The sequence below is a fragment of the Bos javanicus genome, chromosome 22, assembly GCF_032452875.1.
Source record: "Bos javanicus breed banteng chromosome 22, ARS-OSU_banteng_1.0, whole genome shotgun sequence".
NCBI classification, from domain to species: Eukaryota; Metazoa; Chordata; class Mammalia; order Artiodactyla; family Bovidae; genus Bos; species Bos javanicus.
The window spans coordinates 12,478,457-12,494,519 of NC_083889.1; the positions used below are offsets into that span (position 1 = coordinate 12,478,457).

Sequence of the window (16,063 nt, forward strand, 5' to 3'; positions counted from 1 at the left end):
CTCCCAGGGATCATCTGGTGCCAGATCTTAGACGGCCACCTGGAGGAGGCCGAACACCAGCTGGAATTCCTGAAGGAGGTGCAGCAGTCTCTGGGGAAGTCCAAGGTCAGAGCCCTGTGGGGGCCGAGGTTGCCCTGGGATCCGGCCCCTGCCACACCCCCTCCCTCTCCCCAACCCCAGTTGCCCCTTGGACTTCTGCTTCTCCTTGGCCTGCTGGCTCTGCCTAGTGAGTGTTGCCTCCAAGACCCGGGCCTGCTCCCCACAGGTGCTGGTTTTCCTCCAAGCCCTCCTGGTGTCCAAGAAGCATAGGGGGGAGCAGGAGGCCACGACGCTACTAAAGGAGGCCGCCGAGCTGCACTTCTCCAGCATGCAGGCCCTCCCCATGAGCTCCGAATACTTGGAACGGCTCGACCCCATCTTCCTGGTCTGCATCACCAAGGAGTACCTGGTCTTCTGCCCCAAGCAGGTTAGAGGAGGGTGCTTCTTCGTGGGACGGGGAGCGGGGGTTGGACTGGTGAACAGGTCTGGGCAGAGGCAGGACCTACCTGGCCAGTCACTAGGTTGCTTGAGCCTCGGGCAGTTGGGGAACCCAGTGCTTTTCACATTTGCACAGGCAACGTGCCAATCACCCAGGAAGTGGGGCACAACCCTGCATCTCCCAGGCGATGCTGATGCTGCGGTCCAGGGACTGCATGTGAGGAGCGGGGCACTGGCCTCTGTTCATCCCAGGGAGGAACTGGGCTCCCTTTTCTCCCAATGTCTTCTAAGAAGTATTTTGGTCTTTGCCTGTTTGTCTGGCCTTCCCAGACAATCAAGAGTCCCTGTGGGCAATGATCATATCTTACATGCCTTAATATCCCCCAAGTGCCTGGCACCCCACTCCAGTACTCTTGCCTGGGAAATCCCATGGACGGAGGAGCCTGGTAAGCTGCAGTCCATGGGGTCGCTGAGGGTCGGACACGACTGAGCGACTTCACTTTCACTTTTCACTTTCATGCATTGGAGAAGGAAATGGCAACCCACTCCAGTGTTCTTGCCTGGAGAATCCCAGGGACGGGGGAGCCTGGTGGGCTGCCGTCTATGGGGTTGCACAGAGTCGGACACGACTGAAGTGACTTAGCAGTAGCAGCCTCGTAATCCCATCCCACAAATATCTATTGAGGGCATCACCATGTGCCAGATGCCATGCTTGATAGGGGGGAGTCAAAAGTGAACAAATGAAGTCCCCATTCTCAGGAGCTTATGCTCTTGGACAAAGTAGTACAGAGTGGATGGTAAATATGTGTGTGAAGCGTGAAAATGTTAGTCACTCAGTCATGTCTGACTCTTAGCTACCCCATGGACTGTAGCCCACCAGGCTCCTCTGTCTATGGGATTCTCCTGGCAAGAATACTGTAGTGGGTTGCCATTCCCTTCTCCAGGGGATCTTCCTGACCCAGGGAATTGAACCTGGATCTCCTGCGTTGCAAGCAGATTCTTTATCATCTGAGCTACCAGGGTAAAATAAAGTAAAAAAAATGAACAAAGTAACTAAAGTAAATAAAAATAAAATAAAATAGGATAAAGTAAAAACACGTGTGGAATAAAATCCCTTCACTGAGTGTTTTCTAAGCACTCCAGGAGTCTTTTTCTTAGAATAGGGCAAACCGCACAGCCAGACCCTTGTGTTCTACAGCCCCGGTCTCCAGGCCAGATCGTGTCTCCTCTTCTTAAGCAAGTCGCTGCCATCTTGAATCCTGTAGTCAAGGTGGCACCAGCCCTGATTGAGCCACTGTATGTGATGGCCCAGGTCAAGTATCTCTCAGGTGAGCCAGTGAGTCCTTGTGGCTGGGAGAGCCCTGGGTGAGTGTCTGCAGGCTCCCTGCCTGGGACACTCCACACACACCCCCTCACCCTCAGTCACCAGGTGCGCCCACTGTTCCCAGCCTCCAACACCCCGACTCCTCACCAGCAGAGGTCTCTCCCACCCTCCCTTTTGCTGATTACTTACTTGATCTGTACCAGCTGACAGTCACTTCACTGTCGATGATGCACCAGCACTGCTCTGATCCTAGGGGACAGCAGTGCTCAGAACAAGAAAAGCTCCACCCTGGAGTTTGTGTTCTAGTAGGGGTACGTGGACATAAAGCACAGTGTTATTGTCAGGACATGACCATGCGATGGAGAAAATGAAAGCCGGGGAGAGGATATAGGGGTGGCAGTTTTTAAAAGACAGTCGGGAAGGCCCCGAGGGAGGGGGACCCTGTGCCATTAGACTCGCGGAGCCTCATGGGCCAGAACGGTCCCCATTCAGCCTCTCCTATCTCAAGGCCTGGATCCTGGAGAAAGAGGGAAGGATGGGGAGAACCCTCGGTGGGGGCCTGTTGTGCTCTCGGAAGTCTTGGCTCCCCGTGACCTTTCACCCCCATCTGCCTGAAAGTCAAGCTGATCTCTGGTGTCCAGAGGCTTCAGAATGGCATGGCACGTCTGTGTGCTCTGCACTGTATGGGTTGCACTTTCTAGAGCTCCTGGTCTTTGTCCTCTGTCCTCCCAGTGTTCATCAGAGTGCCAGGTTTACCCGCTGCTCCAAGGTCTCCTGGGTACAAGGTGAGAGCAGGCCCTCCCTCCCCTGCCAGACACACACACACAGGGATGCCGGCAGATACCAGCGCTTTAGGGACAAAGCAAGGTCTCCAGCTGCTCAGGTTGTCATGGTGACACCTTCACATTTCTGCAGCACAGTTGAAGGTGCAGGGAGTTTGGGACCCAGAAGCAAGTGCTCTCTACCCACTGGGTGATGGACCCCAAGCAAGAGCTGTTGAGGGACCTGGCAGCAGAGGAAGGAGGGCCTCCCAACCAGCTCACTGTACCCTGGCCCTGAGTTGCCACTGCCTCCCATTTAGGGTCAGCCTGGCACAGGAAGGCCTCTGGGCCCCAACGTGCCAAGGCATTCAGAGCGCAGTCTCAGGAGCCCATGGCCCTGGACATAAATACTGACTTCGTCCCTTTGGAGCTGAGTGACTTACATCACTAAAGTTCCAGTCCTGCATCTGAAAGACAGGCATGATAATACCAACTTGGTGGGGGTGGGCAGACACTAAACCAGCCTTTCTCAAGAACTTTGCCTGTGTTGGCACAGAGCGGGTGCTTCTCAAGTTGTGGCTGTCACGGTTGCTGCTATTATTAGGCTTTGTTCTGCTCTTAGGTATGGAAATTGAGACTTCAGTGTTCCCCTGAGCCTCCAGACAGAGCAGTGAAGTGACTTAGCCATCTCCCTGAGGGTACAGAAGGAAGGGAGGTGTCACACCCAGGTTTGAGTCTCCTGGCTGTTGTCTGGGTCAAGGCAAAAACTAATAGTAGTTCTAATTTTAGGAAGAGACCTTTGAGTCAAGCTGAACAGACACGGGATAAATGCCCAGCTTGGATATTTCTGGGAAACAGGACACGTAAAATTCCTTCTGCCTTTACGTGGTGGGTCCTGAGAGTGCCCAAGGATCCCTGGATGTAGGGGTTTGTTTCCTGTTTCTAGGGGAGTTAGAGCATGCCCAGAGCACCCTGCAGCGTTGCCTGGAGCTGGACCCCACCTCCGTGGACACCCACCTCCTCATGGCTCAGATCTACCTGGCTCAGGGCAACTTTGCCATGTGCTCCCACTCCTTGGAGCTGGGCGTCAGCCACAACTTCCAGGTGGGGGTCCCCGATGCCCTGTCGCTGCTCAGCATCCCACAGCCCCACTAGCTTCAGCCCCTACTCGCCTTGGGAGAGTAGCCCCAGGAGCTGCCAGAATCCCTCAGCCCCTTCTGCTGGCCCAAAGGCAGGGACTGGCTCTGTGGAATCCTGGGGCTTTCTCCCCTATGGGAGTTGGAACCCCACACTCTGCTGACGCTCCTTTAGGTCCGAGACCACCCCCTTTACCACTTCATCAAGGCCAAGGCCCTCAACAAGTCTGGGGACTATCCAGAAGCCATAAAGGCACTGAAGATGATCATAAAATTACCAACTCTGAGCACGGAAGAGAACAAGAAGTTCCGTGGGCCCTGCGTGTGCCCCAGCGAGCGGGTGTCCATCTTACTGGAGCTGGCAGATGCCCTCCGGATGAACGGAGAGCTGGTGAGAAATGCCCTGCTCTGTTCTCTTGCTGCTGGCGCATGCTGGAGGGCCAGGGTAGACCTGGGAACCAGGCTCTTTGATTCTGGCTGGTGTTTCCTTGCACTTTAGTTTAGCTTTTATTCATTTGGGAGTATCCCTCTCCCCTACTTTAAAGGCTTCAGTGGCTCCCACACCCTTAAGATAAACTCCAAACCCTCCTGAGTCCTGCATGATCTGTCCCCTGCCAACCTCACTGTCCCCAGAAGGTTGTCAGGGAGGCAGAGCACAAGGCCCACCAGAGCCACCACACGTGGTCGTGCAGTTGGGCAGTGCACCTCTCCAGTGGATGCCGCTTACATCCCCTTGGAGGTTTGCAGTGTGCAACCTGCTCAACTGTATGGGGCGGCCCTGGGACCTTGGAAGGTCTGGCTGGGCAAAGGCACAAAGAACCAAAATGGGCAAAGAAAGTAACTTTGTTGGAATAAATGAGAGTACAAATGCAATGAAGATACAATTCAAATATACCTTTATGTGCCCAATTCCATGGATAGAGGAGCCTGGCAGGCTACAGACCATGGGGTCACAAAGAGTTGGACGCAACTGAGTGGCTAACACTAACTAACCATAACATAAAAATACCTTTGACTGAAAGCAGGAAGGTATAGGAGATGCGTCCATAGGTCTCTCATAGGAAGAAATCACATTCAGACTTTGAGGCACTCAGGGACAAGTTCTCACAGTCAGGGATTTCATGTCCCCTAGCTGGCCCTGCCCTCCAGGAACAGTGGGCCTCAACCCCGAGAGGCTCGCTCTCCCTGTCCCCTTCCTGCTGCTCTAAAGTGGGGATGGGCCATCCTCTCCCTGGCTTCCAGGTGTGGTGGGGGACAGCAAATGGAGGGTCTGTTGGGTTTCCTTGTCTTAGCACGAGGCCACCAAGGTCATGCAGGACGCCATCAACGAGTTCAGCGGCACGCCAGAGGAGATGCGCGTCACCATCGCCAATGTGGACTTGGCCCTGAGCAAGGGCAGCGTGGACCTGGCGCTGAGCGTGCTGCAGAGCATCACGCCCAGGCAGCCCTGCTACATGGAGGCCAAGGAGAAGATGGCCAGCATCTACCTGCAGACCCGCAAGGATGCCCGCCTCTATATCGGGTGCTACCGGTGAGCCCCGGGCGGCGCACTGACCGGCCCGGTCCCAGTCGCGTGTCAGGAGTGTTTTCTCCAGATCGTCTTCTTTGCCCCAGGGCTTCAGAACGTGTTCTCAGAGTGTGTTTGACAATAGAAGGGAATTTCCCCTGGTGAGAATCTGAGTGTGATTGGTCGGTCAGTCAGGCCAACCTGCTGCTGAGTTGTAAGGACACAGGAGTGAATCTTCCCTGAGTTCTGCTTGCCCCTCATTATGGTTCATATCCTGGTGGGAACCATGGTTCCAGCGTGGCCTGTCCTTGGGGAAGTGTTCAGGGGCTTGGATGTAACCGATGTGAGTGAAGGAGGATGGAGAGCCGGGATTGGGAGCCCTCGGCAATTTTCTCTACAATTTGATGTTGGGCCCTCAAGTGTACCTTTCTTGTCCCCTTCCTCAGGCAAAACTCCATCTAGGCAATTCGGGAGGAAGGGGAGGTGATGCCACGAGCAATGGGAAACCAATAAATAGTGAGATGACATGGTCTCATTGAAGGTTTAGAAAAAGTAGGCTGGGACTTCCTGGTGGTTCAGTGGTAAAGACTCAGTGCTTCCAATGCAGGGGCCTGGGTTCAATCCCTGGTCAGGGAACTAAGATCCCACATGCCACGTGAGGCTTGGCTGGGAAAAAAAAAAGAAAGAGGCTGCCTCATGAAGAAGGTTCTAGGCGTTTGGGGTGGAGGCCAGAGGAGGGGGTGGAAGTCCCGGCCATGATCCAGATAACAGATGAGGAGAGCCTGAACTAAGGGAGCTAGCACTGCGTCCCATCTGAGCCGAGAAACACTGGGTGATGAATAAATGAGTGAGTGCACGGGTGGCAGACAGAATGAGTGAGGAGAAGAGACGGATCCAGGAATAGGAAGGACGCACAGGGCTGAGCTAAGGTTTTGGTTACTTTTGCAGGGAGCTCTGTGAATATCTGCCTGGCCCCCACACCAGTCTGCTTCTGGGTGATGCTTTCATGAACATTCAGGAGGTGAGTGAAGGTCTCATGACCACACTAAGTGGCTGCACCCCGCACCCACCCTGCCCAGTCTTGCTTCTCCAGTAAGGGAGAAGAGAGAGATGGCAGACCCTTTTCCCACCAGCCAGAGAAGGCCCTGGAGGTCTACGATGAGGCCTACAGAAAGAACCCACACGACGCATCCCTGATCAGCCGGATCGGGCAGGCTTATGTGAAGACCCACCAGTACACCAAGGTTGGGCCATGATGGGGTAGGAAGGGGCGGGGAGGGCCAGCCCAGCAGGGAAGATGGAAGAGGGTGCTTGGGTGGGAGGCTGGATGCAAGGAGAGACCCCCCTGAACAGGTTGCCAAGGAGAGGGCTCAGCAACTCCCCACCACCCCCTAACACCTGCTGAGGCTGAGGCTTGAGACCTGTGCCAGGCGGGAGGCCATTGTATCTGAGGCTTCTGTGTTCTGGAGGGGTACACAGGCATGGTGACTGCAGGGTTGGGGGTCAGGGCACAGTGTGAGGTGCCCACATACAAAACCAGACCTGATGCCCGTATTTCCTGTGTGCACGAAGGCAATTAATTATTATGAGGCCGCCCAGAAGATGAGCGGACAGGACTTTGTGTGCTGCGATCTGGCCGAACTGCTCCTGAAGTTAAAGAAGTTCAACAAAGCAGAAAAAGTTTTGAAGCAGGCACTGGATCATGACTTTGGTGAGCACACCCTAACTGTCTTCCCTAGCCTGACTTCAAGCAGACACACCCCCTCTTCTCCTGCAGGATGGGGCAGGGGACAGGCACTGGCTGGGGCTCCGAACCCAGCCCCCATCCTCCCCCAACAGCCCCCTCCCCAGGGGCCAGGAAACACTACTTTGAGTTTCCATTTTGCAGTCAAAGACATCCCATCCATGATGAATGATGTCAAGTGCTTACTTTTGCTGGCCAAGGTTTACAAGAGTCATAAAAAAGAAGATGTGACGGAAACTTTGAACAAGGTAATTGACAAGTAGACCTAAGCTGTCTATCTGCCATTTCCTGATGGAAGCTGGAGATAGGACTGCAGGTCTGGAAGTCTCCAGGCGTGGTCCTCTAGAGAGGATCCAGGTTACACCCCTGACATCCACCTTCCACTTATCCCCCCACCCTTGCTCTCGTATTGATTGTGCACGGAAGTGCTCAAAACCCGCCTGGGCTGGACTGGAGAAGGCAGGGAGGAAGACAGTGCCTTTGTCCTCAAGGATGCTTGTGCTGTTATTAATAGACAATGCCAGCAGCTCTCATGCACTGAATGCTCTGTGCTGAGTTCTGTACTAGGCTTTTTGACTTATTTAATTCTCACAGTAGCCCTTTGAGCTAAGCACTGAGGCATTCCTGTTTAACAGATAAGGCTCAAAGAGGTGAAGAAATGTATCCAAAGTCACACTGCTAGTAAGTGGTGGAGCTGAGATTTGAACCAGCTTTGGCCTGTCCCAACCCATAGTCTCCCGCTGGGAGCACTGTGTGCTTGCTAAGTCACTTCATTCGCGTCCGCCTCTTTGCGACCCTCTGGACCATAGCCCACCAGGCTCCTCTGTCCATGGGATTTTCTAGGCAACGAGAGTGGAGTGGGTTGCATGCCCTCCTCCAGGGGATCTTCCCAACATAGGGATTGAACCTGCCTCTCTTACGTCTCCTGCACTGGCAGGCAGGTTCTTTACCACGAGCGCCACTGAGAAGCCCCTGCTAGGAGACTCCTGGCCGTTTTTTCCCTTCCTCTTCACTCTGTACCCAAAGGTGGGGCCTGGCACTTGCCCCTGGGGCGTGTGCCTGTGGTTGTAAATCGTCTCTGACTGCTTGATGTGACTTATCCTCGGGGTTTCCCACTGGATTTCCATTCCTCATTCTGGCCTTCGGGGAACCCAGGGCTGATCTGTAACCACTACCCAAAACTTAACCCTGGCCTCATTGTTTCCTCTTGCCCCAGTGCTCTCTGGCTACTCACTTAATCACTGTTATGTCGCGGCTATTTGTGGGGGCTGCCTCAAATTCCCAGCAGGACACTATTCAAAACAAACGCACCCAACAAAACACAGCCTGTGCTGAACACCTACTGTGTGCCTGTTCCAGCCTATCGGACAGCTGAGGTAGATCAGACACAGTGAGTGCCAGGTGTGATGGAAACAGGTAAATGAGCCGAGTACAGTGGAGTGTCTGTTGCTTGAGAGCCTTTGCCCTGCTCCTGCCCCCGCGGCAGTGCCGGTTTGCCTCCTGGTGCTCAGCCAGCAGCCTTGCCTGTCCAGAGCGACCCAGATTTGCTCAGGGGGACCTGAGATGCCCTTCTTAGACAGCTAGCTCTGAGATGAGAGCTTGGAGGCTTGCTGTGAATTGGCCTGAGACCTGGCACATCGGGCTCTGGGTTGCTCACGCAGAGTTTCCTGGTTTCCCTAGGCCATGGACCTCCAGTCTCGGATCCTGAAGCGTGTTCCCCTGGAGCGACCGGAAATGATCCCCTCCCAGAAGCAACTGGCAGCCTCCATCTGCATCCAGTTTGGGGAATACTACCTGGCAGAGAAGGAGTATGCCAAGGCAGTGCAGTCTTATAAAGATGCCCTCTCCTACACGCCTGTTAACAATAAGGTGGGGCCCTTGGAGTGAGGTCCTTGTCCTTGCCTTGGGACACAAAGCCTTGCAGAGCTCCCTGACTGTGGACGGAAGCTGTTTCCTTCTCTGTGGTTCCCTGCAAGGGGCGCAGACCCCTGGTGTAGGCAGGCCTGCAGATCCCAGGGCCCTCACCCACTGCAGCCCTCGGTGGCAAGTGTAGCATTTTCAGGTCCCCCTTGCAGGTGGGGAGAGGACACGTTGGCTGCTAGGGGCTTTTCTGGGCATAAAGCCCAGACTAAGCTTCCAAGGAGGTTTAGGGTCATGTGAGAGGCATGGCTCCAGGTGGGAAATGGTGGCTGGAGTTCACTCGAGAGGAGATGAAGAGCTTAGTGACAGACCCATTCATGTATTTAATGTGTTCTCATTTAACAGATTCCCAATATGTGCAAGCCAGGTACTGGGCAAGGGCTTGGAGACGCAGTGGGGCAAGACAAGGTCCGTGCCCCGGGCACTGGGTACACACAAGTACATAGGCAGTTCTAATAGCATGTGATACCCACAGGGGGGTCAGGACACTTGCGAACTCAGATGAGGGGTACTGTCCCGGAGCCTGGGGCGCAGAGGGCTTCCCAGAGGAGATGAGGTCAGAGCCGAAGCCGAAGGATCAATATGCGCTCAGTGGGCCCTGCCTGTCAGCGGTCAGTTAGAAAAAGTCATGACGATATAGTACTGGGTGGGAGAGGGGGAGAGCCAGAGACATCATCCCAGGGGGTCAAAGACATGCTTTCATGCTTTGAAGGCAGAGCTGACAGAACGTGGGCGTGCGAGGATGAGGCCTGGGTGCCCAAGCTTTCCCGTGATGCGCATTGGTTGCTCACTGTCTCGGGGCCTGTCCAGGTGGTGCTGGAGCTGGCGAGGCTCTACCTGCTGCAGGGACACCTGGACCTGTGTGAGCAGCACTGTGCCGACCTCCTGCAGACTGAGAAGAACCACGAGGCAGCCTCCGTGGTGAGAGGCTGTGGGCCCGGGGCCCCACGACCACAGGGCGGGCTGCTGGGCTGTGGGGCAGCAGGGGACTCAGCACAGGATCCGTCACCCCGGACGGGAGGGGTGGGCTGGCAGCAGGGGGCAGCAGCGACCTCCCTCCTGGGCCACATCCGAGGGGAGAGGGTGAGGCTGATTCACTCCAGGGGAAACCACACCCGCTGGTAAAGGCCAGGCGAGGACAGGTTCCTGGGGCTTCGGGAAGTGTGAGGAAACAGCCCTCCCCAGTCCTACCCCTCTCTGCCCTGTCACCCAGACCACCTCCAGGGCTGTCTCCAGCAGAGGTGGGTAGCCCCCATTCCACCCTGCTGCCCGCATCTGGCAGTTCTCAGACATGGGTGGAGGGGCTGGCTCCATGGTGTCCACCCTCGGCTTTTCCTGCCTCCTTCCCTCCTCACCCCCACCGCTCTCCCCAGGCTGTCCCATCCTCTGTGGGACCTTCTCCCAGTGCCCAGAGATGCTCCCTAGGAAGTTCTCTCCTACCTTCCCTCCTTCCCTGTCCCCCTCTTCCCACCACAGCCTCCCCGCCGCGCCCATGCAAGCTGCTATCCCAGCATCATGTGAATTCAATAGGTGATGGCTGACCTGATGTTTAGAAGACAGAAATACGAGGCTGCCATCAACCTCTACCACCAAGTCCTGGAGAAAGCACCAGGTAACTAACTGGCTGCATCACGCCTGCCCACCATGACTGCCGCTGGCAGTTCCCATCCAGCAAGGTCTGCTCTCACCCAGAAGGGTGGGCCCTCTCCCCTCCTTCCTGACCGGGCAGAGGAAGCCCCTTCCTCTCTGATTGTTCCCAGAGAGGCAGGAAACTGATAAAGTCCCAGTGGAACGTGCCGGCCCTTTCCCAGTCCAAGGGGCCAGTTCCTGGTCTCGGGCAGGGCAGTGCTTGGTCCTGCCTGTCTGTCCCCAAAACCCAGACACTGTGGCTCAACCTAAGTTCGCCTTGGGAGGTCACAGCCTCCTGGAGGTGGCTAGAAATTCTCCCCTGACATGTAGCCCTCTTCCCACTCACTGTAGCATAAAACCGCCCTGTCTTGCTGGGGAAGGGGCCAGACATGAATAAGAGGCTTAGGCTTGAGCTCCAGCCAGGCCCATGTCAGGCCCAGCAGATCACAGCTATTAGGAATGCAGGTCTTGGAGCCAGACCTTCTAGGTCTGAATTCTGGTCTTCCACTTACCTGATGTGTAACCTTTGGCAGATTACTCAAAGTCTTTGTGCCTCAGCCTTCTCATCTATGAAATGGGAGCAGTAAGAGTGACCACTTCATGGTGTCTCAGTGGAGCCGCTGGGATGCCCACGTTCAGCCCAGTCCACCGGTGTCTCCTGGTCCTCTCTGCTTCCCCTACCTGATTCAGCTACTGGTCAGCACAGCCTGGAGGTTTCTGCTCTCTTATTTTAGACAATTTCCCTGTATTGAACAAACTAATCGATCTGCTACGGAGAAGTGGCAAACTGGAGGACGCCCCTGCCGTCTTTGAACTGGCCGAGAAGACGTCCGGCCGGGTGCCTTTGGAGCCAGGGTTCAACTTCTGCAGAGGCGTCTACTGCTGGTGGGTTGGGGGGTGTCTTGGCAGGCGTGTCTAGGTGTGTTTAGTCACTCAGTCGTGTCTGACTCTTTGCAACACCGTGGACTGTAGCCCACGAGGCTCCTCTGTCCCTGTGATTCTCCAGCAAGAATACTGGAGTGGGTTGCCATTCCCTTCTCCAGGGGATCTTCCTGACCCAGGGATCGAACCCAGGTCTGCTGCACTGCAGGCAGATTTTATACCATCTGAACCACTAGAGTGTAGGAGGCTCTCCCCAACAGACGTGCTGGGCTTTGCCAGGGAAGCCGAAGCTCAGCGTCCACATCGGGAAGTGGGGAGACCAGAGATCCTGCCCTTGCTTTGCGCAGATTCTCGGAGTGACCCCCGAGTGTTCCTGTTCTCCCCGGGCCTCAGCGTCCTTATCTGATTCTCGGGGTTACTCTTCTCTGCTGCAGGCACATAGGACAGCCCAACGAAGCCCTGAAGTTCCTAAACAAAGCACGCAAGGACACTGCTTGGGGCCAGAGTGCCACCTACCACATGGTGCAGATCTGTCTGAACCCAGACAACGAGATCGTGGGCGGAGAGGCTTTCGAGAACCTGGTGACCGAGAGCAAGTGAGGGCCCAGCTGGCTGGGGGTGGGGAGGGAAGGCAGGGAAAGCCCTCGGCCTCTGGATTGAGGTCTGGCGAGGGCCTCGTGGGCAGACCAGGCCAGCGCCCTCCTGCTCAGCCCCAGTGCCCGCAGCTTCAGCAGCAGGAAGGAGTTGGAGCAACATGGCGTGCGCACCGCTGAGAAGCTGCTGCGGGAGTTCTACCCACACTCGGCCGGGGGCCATACCCAGCTGCGGCTGCTGCAGAGCCTGTGCCTGCTGGCGACCAGGGAGAAGGCCAACGTGGAAGTGGCGCTGAGCACCTTCGTTGAGATGGCCCAGGCTGAGGTGTGCTGGCTCCCGGGATGGGCGGGCGGGTGGGCGGCATGTCGAGGCGGAGGGCCGGGCGCCAAGATGCCTGCTTCCCGCCTGCACAGAAGGACAGCGTCCCCGCCCTGCTGGCCATGGCGCAGGCCTGCTCCCTGCTGAAGCAGGTCCCCAAGGCACGCACGCAGCTGAAGCGCCTGGCCAAGGCCCCGTGGGCACTGGCTGAGGCCGATGACCTGGAGAGGAGCTGGCTCCTGCTGGCCGATATCTATTGCCAGGGCGGCAAGTTTGACCTGGCCTCGGAGCTGCTGCAGCGCTGCGTGAAATACAACAAGGTGAGGGGTGCACCGCCGTCGGGGCTGTTGCAGGGGGTGGTGTGTGTGTGAGAGGCACTGGGGCTCTGTGGGCAGAGATGCAGGGATAGCAATGAGATGAGAAGAGGCAGGACAGGAGGGGTCCCGTGAACCACAGAGCAGGACAGGAAAGCAAGGCAAGAGGAAGCGAACAGGGTCCAGCCACCTGCAACAGGGACGCAGAATGGGGAGAAGAGATGAGAAGGGCTCAGGAAATGAAGGGTGGCATGTAAGGAGGGTTTGGTTGGGTCAGGGGGGAGGGCCTTGGGAGGTCAGAGCGGGAGGGCTGTGAGGGCAGGGGTCATTCCAGTATAGGAATAGCTGAGAAGAGGGCACCCAGTTCACCCTCTTGTCAAGGCGGGAGGTACTGCGGAGTCCCTGAGTGGTCTGGGTTACTGCACCCCCTGCCCAGCCCTTGCCCCTGCCGGGTCCCGCGCTGCTCTGACCGGCTTTCCCTGCAGTCCTGCTGTAAGGCCTACGAGTACATGGGCTTCATCATGGAAAGGGAGCAGTCATACAAGGACGCGGCCGCCAACTACGAGCTGGCCTGGAAGTACAGCCATCACACCAACCCTGCCATCGGTACAGTCGTCGGGCAGGCACGCATGCATGGAGGAGGGGCCAGGGCCGGGGACCACCCTCCCGACCCCATATCACAGGGCCTGTGATCTGTTTGTGGTGAGGAACCAGAGGGGTTCTCGGGTTATCAGAGTGCCACCCATTGTCTTTATCCTCCCTACATCTGGACAGGCTTCAGGCTCGCTTTCAACTACTTGAAAGACAAGAGATTCGTGGAAGCCATTGAAGTCTGCCATGATGTAAGCTCCTGACAGTGGTGGGATGGGGCGGGGGGTGGGGGGTTGGTGCAGTGGCACGGGGCCCTGTCTGGTGTCTCATACCCTTTCTTTCTCTGTCCCAGGTCCTCAGGGAGCACCCCAACTACCCTAAAATCAGAGAAGAAATTCTGGAAAAGGCCCAAGGGTCTCTGAGGCCCTAGCTGTGGTCAGTGGGAACCAGGGAGGGTGGAAACTCTCAACCTACAGAAGTTTCATGGAGGGGGGGTGGGGAAGTGGGTCAGTGGAGAAGAGAGTCAGAAAATAACCTATTCTTCCCCATTTCTGTGTGTGTGTGTGGTTGATTTGAATCAAGCCTAATCTGGTCTAAAGGACATCCCAAAGCTTTAGGTTTTTAAGATGCAAGGAGCAGTTTGAGGAAGAAAGATGTCAACCAGCTTAGCTTCCCCTGGGTTCACTGGGCAACTTCTAATGGACCCCACTTTTATCCCACACACTCAAGGGCCAAAAGGGAACAAAGAGGTGGTTCAAAAAATACCCTACAGCTCCTTTAATATTTTTCGGTCAGCCCATACCAGCCTCCCCTCTCCTCTGTGGTCCCCAGAGTCCTGAATTACAGAAGCAACGGCTCCTCCCTACCAAGCCGCCCACTGGCAGGGGGCCCACACAGGCCCCCTCTGTCCATACATTCTGCCTCCTCCTCCTCAAGGCTTCAGCAGGCCTCTGCTGGTCCTTACCAGTTTGGGAGTTTGTGATAGACCTCATCACTCTTGCTTCGGGCAGGAAAAATACATCCCAAGAAAAACTAGCTCTGCGCTTCAGCTTCAGTAAAAGACAGTGGCCAACTAATTCATCTTCCAGGACCCCTTCAACACCCAAGGGCACAAAAGCAGGGGTCTCTTTGTAGATGAATAATGTTAACTGTAACTGACAAAAGGGTGACAGAGGTCACCCTTGCTGTGCTCCCAGTACCTCTCTTCCTGTTTTTCAGGATGGCAGTAATGGGCCAGGCTCACCGCAGGGGAAGGAGCTCTGAACTGGGAGTCAGGAGGCCTAGAATCTCCCTGTGTGACCTTTCCCTCTGGGTATGTGTCCCCATCTGTGGCAGGAAATTAGACTAGATCTCTGTGTTCTCAAATTACAGTACAAATCCCTGCCAACGATATACAGCAAACATCTGAAAGTTTCATAACTATGTGTTTAAATATCATCCTTATATAATAGAGAAAAATAGCACACAAACTCATGAATTTGTGAGTGCTGTTACATAGAATACTTCTCACTTTTAAGCATATTGATATAATTGATAAAAAGTAAAATAATTCATGGGCTTCCCTGGTGGCTCAGTGGTAAAGAATCCACCTGCCAATGCAGGAGACACAGGTTCAATCCCTGGGTCGGGAAGATCCCCTGGAGGAGGAAATGGCAACCCACTACAGTATTCTTGCCTGGGAAATCCCATGGACAGTGAAGTCTGATAGGATACAGTCCATAGGGTTGCAAAGAGTCGGACCTGACTGAGTGACTAAACAACAAAATATACTTAGTATGAGTAGAACTCAGATAGGGCAGAGTTTTCAAGTTGTCCAGTGACTAAGGTTTGGGAGCAGTGAACAGGTTAGGGTCCCTTCTAGAACAGTATGTTATAAAAACAAGGCTCGAAGTCATGAGGGATGACTTAGGCTGTCATCCCTCATGACTTCGAGCCTTGTTTTTATAACATACTGATGATCACGTGCATGGCCTTTTGGTATGAGTCAATGATCTGGAACATCTTCCCCAGGTTACCACCATCATTCCTATGGGAAGCCAGCTGCCTTTATTATGATCTGTTTTACAAGCTAGTTTCTAGGGGTGGATTATGTTGAGAGGTACCCCTGTGGCCCTAGCTGGGGAGTGGGCGGCTTATTCCAACCATGGGCTGTGGCCATGGGATAGGAACCTGCAGGAGCTTCGAACCAGAGTATTGGAGCTGTGGGGAGCTGCCACCCAGACCCCCAGGCTGGCCCAAGCACAGCCTCAGCACCCTTGGAGAGACCCAGGTTTTGGATCATGCACACTGGAGCAATCACAAGCGTGTCGGGCTTCCAGGGTACACAAGGCAATGTAATGAACTAGGGTACTCCACCCTGAGATGCCTCAGACCTGGCTGTCCCTGCCTAAGCTGGTTCTGGGGACAGGCGGCCCCACTGCAGGCCGGACTCCAAACCATGAGTTCTGTAATGGCCACTCCACTGACGATAGGACTGCGTGACCATGTCCACACATCCTGAGGCAAGAGATACATACCTAGAGGGTCACAGAACTGGCAGAAGAGAATAAAACCTACAGAAGGAGAGGTAGACACTTGAAAACAGATTGGAAAGTCACAGATATGCACCAGAGGCCTGCAAGTTCAGGCGCTCCCGTGAGTGCCGGTTTATGTATGAACTGAACAAGCTTGTGAGGTGAGTAACGTTATTATTTAGACAGTTTGGGAGACATCCAGGCACACAGACAGGAAGTAATTTGCATAAGTCACCTCACTAGTTAGTGTAACAGCAGGGTTTCAAACCCCGGCATTCAGGGTCCATACTCTTAACTGTAAACCATAGAGAGGAAATAGGGGGAGCCCAACACAGGCCAGAGGCAGACGATGA

At 55.1% G+C, this 16,063-nt stretch overlaps 1 protein-coding gene across 8 annotated transcripts in view; it reads left to right on the top strand.

Annotated features, from left to right (window-relative positions):
- The window catches only part of TTC21A (tetratricopeptide repeat domain 21A), a 35,429-nt gene extending 20,813 nt beyond the window's left edge, over window positions 1-14,616 (top strand). For 4 of the 8 annotated variants that reach the window (XM_061395980.1, XM_061395975.1, XM_061395979.1 and 1 more), the window contains 20 exons: window positions 8-105; window positions 266-466; window positions 1,676-1,805; window positions 3,509-3,666; window positions 3,874-4,089; window positions 4,991-5,229; window positions 6,154-6,226; window positions 6,339-6,449; window positions 6,778-6,916; window positions 7,094-7,197; window positions 8,630-8,818; window positions 9,680-9,790; window positions 10,400-10,481; window positions 11,233-11,383; window positions 11,815-11,976; window positions 12,091-12,298; window positions 12,388-12,612; window positions 13,092-13,212; window positions 13,381-13,448; window positions 13,550-13,745. In XM_061395980.1, coding sequence (XP_061251964.1) covers window positions 8-105; window positions 266-466; window positions 1,676-1,805; window positions 3,509-3,666; window positions 3,874-4,089; window positions 4,991-5,229; window positions 6,154-6,226; window positions 6,339-6,449; window positions 6,778-6,916; window positions 7,094-7,197; window positions 8,630-8,818; window positions 9,680-9,790; window positions 10,400-10,481; window positions 11,233-11,383; window positions 11,815-11,976; window positions 12,091-12,298; window positions 12,388-12,612; window positions 13,092-13,212; window positions 13,381-13,448; window positions 13,550-13,627 — 2,864 coding nt within the window. In that variant the 3' untranslated portion in view covers window positions 13,628-13,745. Of the gene's footprint in view, window positions 1-7; window positions 106-265; window positions 467-1,675; window positions 1,806-3,508; window positions 3,667-3,873; window positions 4,090-4,990; window positions 5,230-6,153; window positions 6,227-6,338; window positions 6,450-6,777; window positions 6,917-7,093; window positions 7,198-8,629; window positions 8,819-9,679; window positions 9,791-10,399; window positions 10,482-11,232; window positions 11,384-11,814; window positions 11,977-12,090; window positions 12,299-12,387; window positions 12,613-13,091; window positions 13,213-13,380; window positions 13,449-13,549; window positions 13,746-14,415 lie in introns of those variants that run through there. The other 4 variants (XM_061395978.1, XM_061395982.1, XM_061395976.1 and 1 more) reach the window with 3 other exon arrangements.
- The last annotated feature ends 1,447 nt before the right edge of the window (window positions 14,617-16,063 follow it).